The sequence below is a fragment of the Eurosta solidaginis genome, chromosome 2, assembly GCF_040869045.1.
Source record: "Eurosta solidaginis isolate ZX-2024a chromosome 2, ASM4086904v1, whole genome shotgun sequence".
NCBI lineage: Eukaryota > Metazoa > Arthropoda > Insecta > Diptera > Tephritidae > Eurosta > Eurosta solidaginis.
The window spans coordinates 301,745,838-301,754,141 of record NC_090320.1 but is presented as its reverse complement, the minus strand read 5'-3'; the positions used below and the strand labels follow the sequence as shown (position 1 = coordinate 301,754,141).

Genomic DNA, 8,304 nt, shown 5'->3' with positions numbered 1-8,304 from the left:
ACAAAAAGCAACATTTTCTTGAATTTTTAAGTACTTTCGTTTGTAAGGAAAAAAACGTACATTAGGGTGGAGGGGGGGGGGGGGTAAAATTTTGTTAGCTGACCTAATCATGTGAAAACGACTTCATAGCTTAAAAGGACATTAAACGGAAATGTGGAGATTCTCAAGGCCAAAATAATGACATATCAATTTGAAAAATCGGTCGTCAAATAACCAAGTTACAACGAAAAAACCTTTTTGGCTGTATTTCGAAGGATCAAAAAAAAATTAAAAAAAATTTTTCCGAAACCCTCTCAACATAATCTTCAAATTTAGGGGCGGACATTAGCAACTTTTTTTTTGACCCAGTCTAATGTACATACATACTTCTTGTTGTAGTTTTTGTTTCCCTTAGTATTCGCCCAATTACTTAAGTATGTTTGCCGAGTTTCATTAGGTATATCTGTGAATGTTTGATTGTTTGGCCGGGTGTTATTCGTAGGTATCTTTTGCTGTTTTTTTTTTTTTCTTACTCCCATATTCATAAAAATAAATTGGTTTATAAAGATCTTATAATTCAAAATTTGTATGGAAATGTAATTTTAAAATGCTCTTTAAACCTTTTATACTTTTTCATGAATATTGGGGTTAAAGTTTAAAAAAGTTAAAGGTTTATAAAGTAATTTGCATGCGTGCTTTTGTTTTGAGTTTAAACAATAATTTACTTGACACTAAAGTTAAGATTTTCTTATAAACAGCCACTCGTTCCAAGCCTTAAGATCCTAAATTTTCAAATGGAAAGTTTACTGGTCCACACATGCATACATACATACATGTGTTCCCATCTATTTTTTCCTGATCTTTAAAAACGTTTGATATTTGAATTTTCATTTCAGTAGCGACACGCCAACAATAGAGTAAAGCCAACCACAGTTAGCGCTAAGGAAATAAGGTGTTATTGGTGGAAGGGGTTTTTTACTATCTATGTTTGGATCTTTTCGCTGCGTGTGTGTGGAGTAGCATACTATTTTGTGGGTTGCTGGTGGATTATAGTCATCACACACCAAGCTCTGTCATTGTACTGAAACCGAAATTGAAAAATTACATATGCACATGCTTTTATACTCCCATATATGTACATATATACATACATATACGGTCGGAGCAGAGGAACGAGGAGTTCATGTGTACAGTAAAAGAAAAAACTCAAAAGAGAAACACAAAACGAAAAATACATATATATTTTTTTATACTTTCGGCGACATTCGTACTCGCTATCCTCGAAATTGAAAAAAAATATTGTAATAAAAATAACAAAAAAAAAAAATACATTAGTTGCATACTTTTCGGCGCAAAAAGTCGCACAAACGTGTGCAAATTAGAAAAACGACAATTTCAATATTTCTGAATTCCTTTTATGATAAATTTTAAATATAAATTACTAAAATGTGAACATGTGTTAAGCCTTGGGCGACGCAAAACTTGTCAGCATTTTCAAATATTAAAATTAAAATGTTGTGTGACAAAAAAGTGGCATCTTCGCATTTTTTGTAGTTATTGTAGCATATTGCGGACACACTTTTATTGTTTTTGGACATTTCAAGCCTTTTATTAAACTTTCAGAATTATCCGTTCCAATTTCGGAAAATTCCTTAGACGCAACGTAAAAAAGAAATTGTTAAGTGACAAAGCTTTTCAGGACTCTTCTGGTTTAAGAAAATAGTTTCGTTTATGTTTTTTTTTTATAACTTTTTTTTTGCTGTTTTTTTTATCGTGGCGGTCGCCGTGATGTGGTGTTAGCGTGCTTCGCCTACCACACCGAAGATCCTGGGTTCGATTCGGAAACTCATTTGCCTTGCAGATGCCGTTCGGGGTCGGCATGCAACATGTAGGTCCCGTCCCGGAAATGTATAGGAAAACTTATGTAGAAAAAAGGTGCACGTCGCAAATTGTGAGAGACACTCGGCCTAAAATCTCTTCGGAGGCAAGCTCGCCTTGTACTTAATGCATACCCAGCTAGCATATTGAACTACATTATGTATAAATACACCCTTGTGATTATTTATTCGCAACAGAATAGAACACAACAGAACTAGTCGCTTTGTTTTCTGATTCGATGAACGATTTTCTAAATAGCGGCTGGGTTATTATTTGCATTTTTTCAGTACGCGTGTCTTACTCTTCTTTTTTTTGATTTTTTCATCTATTAAACAAAACAAAACAAAATATATTCCACAAGCTAAGCGATTAGTCAAATTGACCTATTTATTGTTGTTGCAATCAGCATGTGAAATATTATACTTAAATTCCAAGGGAATGAATATAAGAACTTGATAAAAAAAAGTAAATTGAAAGGGGTTTTAAACAATGCAGAAAAAGTAGCGAAAGAGAAAATTATAAACAATTTTAGGAACACGGATGACATAATACTAAATTCAAACTCAATAAGTATAACCAAGTGAAGCGATAAGGTGATAAGGAAATGTTGATAGGTAATAAAAAAAGTAATGCAACCAAAACATGTAATAATACATAACTTGTGTAGCCTTGAGACGGTATTTGCGATAGCAATAATCCAAATTGTGAACTCAGTGAAAGTAGTCTTGTCGAAAAGTAGTAAAATAAGGATTAAGGCAAGTCTTTAAAATTTATAAAAAATACACAAAAACAAAAAAGGCCATAAGGATTATCTTCGCATGTAAATTGCTATTAAAGTGCAACAAAAATTAAACTAGAATCAGCATTCAATCGGTTGAAACGTGACCCGTGAAAATCAAAAATTTGTTTTAAACTTACTTCGTCCAGCAACCAACGAATCCAAAAGTACAAATAGCCGACAACAATAAAACTGGTCCAGAATGACATTTTAAGTTATCTTATTATCGGTTCGCCCTAACCTAAAATTTCCAAGTGCAATGATAATAAACTTTAACAATTTTCTAATCGTAAACTGAGCGAGAATTTAGAACATGGTCCTAATAAATATTTTAAAGCTACAGTAAACACAAAATCATGTCCTGTCATCTAACTACCATTAAACCATCACGAAAAGGCAACCCATATATGAACAGCTGCTCAATGTTAAATATTTTTCCAAAAGAGTTAAAACTCAAATAAAAGCGAAAACTTGATAAGCAGATGGTGCGCATAGGATGAAGGAAAAAATTTAAGTGTAAAAGTTTTCTTGTCTTCGTTGTTAAAACCTAACTGTTTATTATAATTATTCGCCGCAAAAAATGTACACCTTATGCAATGCTTAAGCATTTGATTAAAGGACATACGAAGTCAGATCCGAAATTTGTAAGAACAACAGTAGTATGCAATATGTACGTATGTATGTTCTACCTCAGAGATACTACGTTGTACATCATGAAATCTGATAAGTCATGTAAAGTACGGCTTACATAAAGCATTTTTTTAGTTATACACTATGAAAGTCTCACAATTTTAACATTCCAAAAACTTGTAAATTTCACGAATGACAACTATCAGATAGTTTAATTAAATGTCAACTTACTTCCCTAAGCGCCATCTGTTGGTAAGTAGTTAAATGGTTACTGTCGTTTTCAAATTGAACATATATCTCTAGTGTTCAACGGTAGCAAATTACCACGGTGAGATATCTTTTTGCTAGGGTGAGAAATCTTTCTAATAGTAATCTGTGAGAAATTGCAATTATTAATTTCATATTCGCCAAAAATATGCATTTTAATATATTTTGCTGGAATTTGCCACGGTGCCTTGATATTGCATTTCAATTTTATTAAAAAAAAAAATAAAGAAAATTAAGTCGAATCATGTGTAAGATTTTTTTACGAAGATTTTTAACTTTAATGTTGTCCTTTAAAGCTTTAATAGAATCTGAGTAAGTAGAGTGCTATTTCGTCTAACTACCCCAACCCTAAATGGCAACCCTACTCATGCGGAGTGAATACCTTTCGTTTGATACCCATATCGGCATATCTCATGCAATTTTTTTTAATTTCGAATAGGTGGCAACCCTAAATGGCAACCCTGCTCAAAAATGTTCCTATTGCAATGCGGAGTGAAATACCTTTCGTTTGATACCCATATCGGCATATCTCATGCACTTTTTTTTAATTTCGAATAGGTGGCAACCCTACTCAAAAATGTCCCTATTGTATTGCGGAGTGAAACACCTTTCGTTTGATACCCATATCGGCATATCTCATGTAATTTTTTTTAAATTTCTAATAGGTGGCAACCTTGTGAAACATTATGAGTGGAAACACCTAGGTGGAAAGTCTTAGGTGATACATTATCTCTGTGCCAAATTTCATTTAAATCGGTTGAGCCGTTCCCGAGATTGTTCGGCTATACAAACAAACAAGAATTGCTCGTTTAAAGTTATAAGATACTGTGACTATAGTCTGATCCTGTTAGAGTTCTATACTAAAAAGAGTGTACCACAATGAAACATATATACATATAAGTCACTTATTCGTGCCAAATTAAGTAACATTAACGAGATGAAAATTAATAGGCATGTCCCGCCACACAGATAAATCCTAGGTTCTCATTCTGATTCAGCAACATTGTTCTAGGTATGAACAATAGGGTGGTTCTTTTTAGTTAAATTTCAGATTACGATATGAGGATATCACCTATCTTAACCTCTGTGCGACACCCCTTGATTGTTTCCAACCGAGACCAAGTTATATACTTTGTTTTTGCTTTTTTTATAACTTTTTGAAAAGGTGAGACTGGAAAAATAATTTCTTTGATTTATAAGAACCACCCTAATGTGCAAAGTATATGTAAACCAAAAATAAAAATGTAATTTATTTAATAATTTGGGAAAAATTTAAACAACGTAACATCAGGACGGACAAGGCGGACAAGTCACGTTGTTTAGATTTTTCCCAAATTATTAAATAAATTATAAACTAAAAATTGCTTCAAATAAATGTTTTAATACATTTAAAGCAATAAGGGCAACCCCCGCTTAATTCATACAAAATAAAAATGATTTGTCAATCTTAAATATAAGCATTACTGTTACGTGTCTTATGATTTTTCTTTTTGTGTTATCCTTTCCTTCTGAAATTTTTGATAATTTTTATACAAATTCTTTAAGTCATTTAGTTAAAAGCTTTCTGCGTTCCTTTGACATAACATGTCATTTTGGGGCACCTTTCCCATTCTTCCGTCAATCACTGAATCTTCAATTTTCAAGACCAAGGAAATAATTTACTTCCTTTTATTTTATTTTTTTTTTTTCTGTTACCTTCGCATGTATTTTTCTGTGTCTAGATGTAAATGTTTATAATATCGCATTAAAAAATAAAAAAAGTAAGGCGCGATAACCTCCGAAGAGATCTAAGGCCGAGCTTCTCTTCCAATTTGCGTCGTGCTCCTTTTGATTTTCCCTACAAATTGGCCGGACGGGGGACCTACATGTTTTATGCCGACTCCGAACGGCATCGGCGAGGCGGATGAGTTTTCACTGAGAGCTTTTCATGGCAGAAATACACTCGGAGTGCTTGCCAAACAATGCCAAGGGGCGACCCCGCTTAGAAAAAATTTCTTCTAATTGAAAAATCTTATTTCTAAAATGTTGATGTTGCTTTGCCCGGGGTGTGAACCCAGGGCATTCGGTGTTGTAGGCGGAGCACGCTACCACCACACCGCAGTGGGCGCCAGTACATTATACTAATCTAAAAATATGCTCAAAAGTTTCTTTTCGGTACAAAAACTGGAGTGAGATGTATCAACCTTTTGAAAGACATGAGCTAAAATTTGGGCCTATGTGAAAGGATAAAAAACAGCTCTTAACTCAGAATAAGTTTTTAATGAGGGGTTAAACTCATACAGTTTTGACATATTTTTAAATTAAGGAAAGTTAAAAAGTTTTGCGAGTGGGCCTTTAAATTTTAGTACAGACATATGTGTCAAGGTAGTAGTTGACTATATTCTGTTCTGAAGTTCTTTTGTAACTTCTCAAGCGTTTTATAAACACCTAAAGTTAGAGCCGCCCTAATGTACAAATTTCAATTACGTGATTATTTCACATAATTGTATGGGCTCAAGGTCTCTATTCCAAAGTGGGGCAGGTGGCCTTTTCATGCCTTGTACTTTTCAAGCGATTGTATCATTTAAAGAGATAGTAATCTGTCTACTTGTCAAACTTTATAAGTCTGTATATGATGGGATGTTTTTATTTTATTCAAGGAAAGCTATGCCGGTCAGGTTTGTCCTTTGGAGTTTTCAGTATGTATATGTTAGCACTATCTCACCTGCCGCATATTTTAGCGTACCTTAAGATCTCGAAAACTGAAAATTTTGATTAACATCTGTTTACAATAAAACGTGATATATTAAAAACAACTTCAGACATAAACAGAATAGATAGAATTATAAACCTTCTTAACACCAAAATTAAGTTACAATAAAAATATATTTCGGCCGTAAGGTCAATATTTTTTTTTTAATATCTACCGACGCACTTTCAACATAAGCTTTAGAAATGGTCGGTTGCAATCTTTTTTTCGACCAAGTCTGCTATACATCAAACACCAAACTAGAATAACTCAAAGGTTTTTGAATAAAGATTTCTTCTCAAGGCCTCATATTGTGTTTGAGATTTAAAATTTTTGTTGTCTATGTAAATTATGTGTTAAATTTTCGAAAGATATTATCAGCTAGGGCGTTTTTAGTTTTACGACAGGGTGTTAGCAATAAACTATGCTAGGCGAGAAGCAATCTTTATTTTCATGTAGTTTACGAACTTCAAACCTTTCTGGCACTCTAACCAATTTTACAATTTTCCATAAGAAATAATATTTATAGCTTTCTATCTACATATTATAGAAACGCTTCACGCGTCTACTCTGACGTCAGGCTTAAACAAATTCTGATGTATTTAGGACGGTTTTAAAAGTTTAGCTGATTTTATAATACGATAATATAGAGCTTTCTGGCATTTTAAAAGTATATTTAAATTACTTTATTACATTTTCATTTTTGTTCTCTGCTTACAGGCACAGTATTCAAAGCACACAAACTCATATTGGCAGCGTGTTCGAAGAAATTCGCCGAACTGTTCGAGAGTACACCAACAAATGGACAATGCGTTGTCATATTGGAGGCCACATCCTCCGACAATATGGCCGCACTGCTCGAATTTATGTACAAAGGTGAGGTGCATGTGTCACAAGAGGCTCTAAATAGTTTCCTTAAGTCTGCGGAAAATCTGCAGGTAAGAAGCCTTCACAGTGAATCAGAAAACTATGTATATACTCTTAAGTAGCGTTTGATAACAAATTTATTTATTTCGGTTTCTAAACGTTTCATTAGGTAAAAGGACTGTCAACAGAAACTGGTCGATTAGCCGCGCAACAAGCACAACAGCACGTCGATACAACGCCACTAGAATCGCCCAATAGCCGGCGCACCCTGCGCAATAGCTTGAGCGGCGGCGCGGTTAATAGCAGCGCGGTTGGCTGCAGTCCTCTAACCAGCATGGGCGGCATACCTAGCGGAGCTATAATCGGTGGCAGTATAGCTGCCACAATGGCCGGCAATGCAGAACGTAATAACAACAATGGAGGCAATGGTAGTGGAATAAATATCGGTAGCGGTATTGGTTGTAATATCATCACCGGACCAGTTACAGCACACTGCAATGTCACTGGATCCGGTACGGGTAGTAGCGGTGGTGGAGCAGGTGGTTTGGGCAGCGGCACTGGCGTTGTACACCATCTTAGCAGTTCGAGTGGAAATATGAAACAGGAATGCGATTCGCTAATGCAAAGTAGTACTGCAGCAGCGCTTGCCGCTGGTATACCGCCCTATGTACCACCCATATATCGTCCCATTGCATTCGAGCCAGGACGCAAGCGTGTCCATCTTAGTCCATATGCCGAGCAAGAGGTACGCGGCAGTGTGCTGCGTGACGGTTCTAAAAATTCATCGTCCGAATGCGCGAGTCCGATTAGCAAACCTCCATACCATCGACCATCGTCGAGCGCATCTTCCAATGCACCAACCGAAGCGGACACAATGCAATCGGAGCGTACATCGCCAAGGTGAGTGGGCGATCTAAAATGGGGAAAATAATAGAGTTAAGAGAAAACCTAGAATTTTGCGACTTTATTTTTTTTTTTTTCTTTCGTAGCCGTTATGAAAATCACAGTCCTGGTGCTGCAGCGGGCAATGGCAATGCGCCGAGCAATTTGTCTACAAGCATAGATCGTTCAGTGAAAACGGAACGCAACAACGGCAGCACACGCGAGGCGAACGATGATGATCGGAGCGAGCACGATGAGTCTATTGATGTGAGTGCAATTTCATAAATAAAATTTT

The 8,304-nt window shown here is 35.4% G+C and overlaps 1 protein-coding gene across 1 annotated transcript in view; it reads left to right on the top strand.

Moving 5' to 3' along the window:
- The window catches only part of chinmo (Chronologically inappropriate morphogenesis), a 185,731-nt gene that overhangs the window by 161,868 nt on the left and 15,559 nt on the right, over positions 1-8,304 (top strand). Inside the window, 3 exon segments of the mRNA XM_067768781.1 lie at positions 6,981-7,198; positions 7,297-8,027; positions 8,117-8,276. Of these exon segments, the coding sequence (XP_067624882.1) occupies positions 6,981-7,198; positions 7,297-8,027; positions 8,117-8,276 (1,109 nt within the window).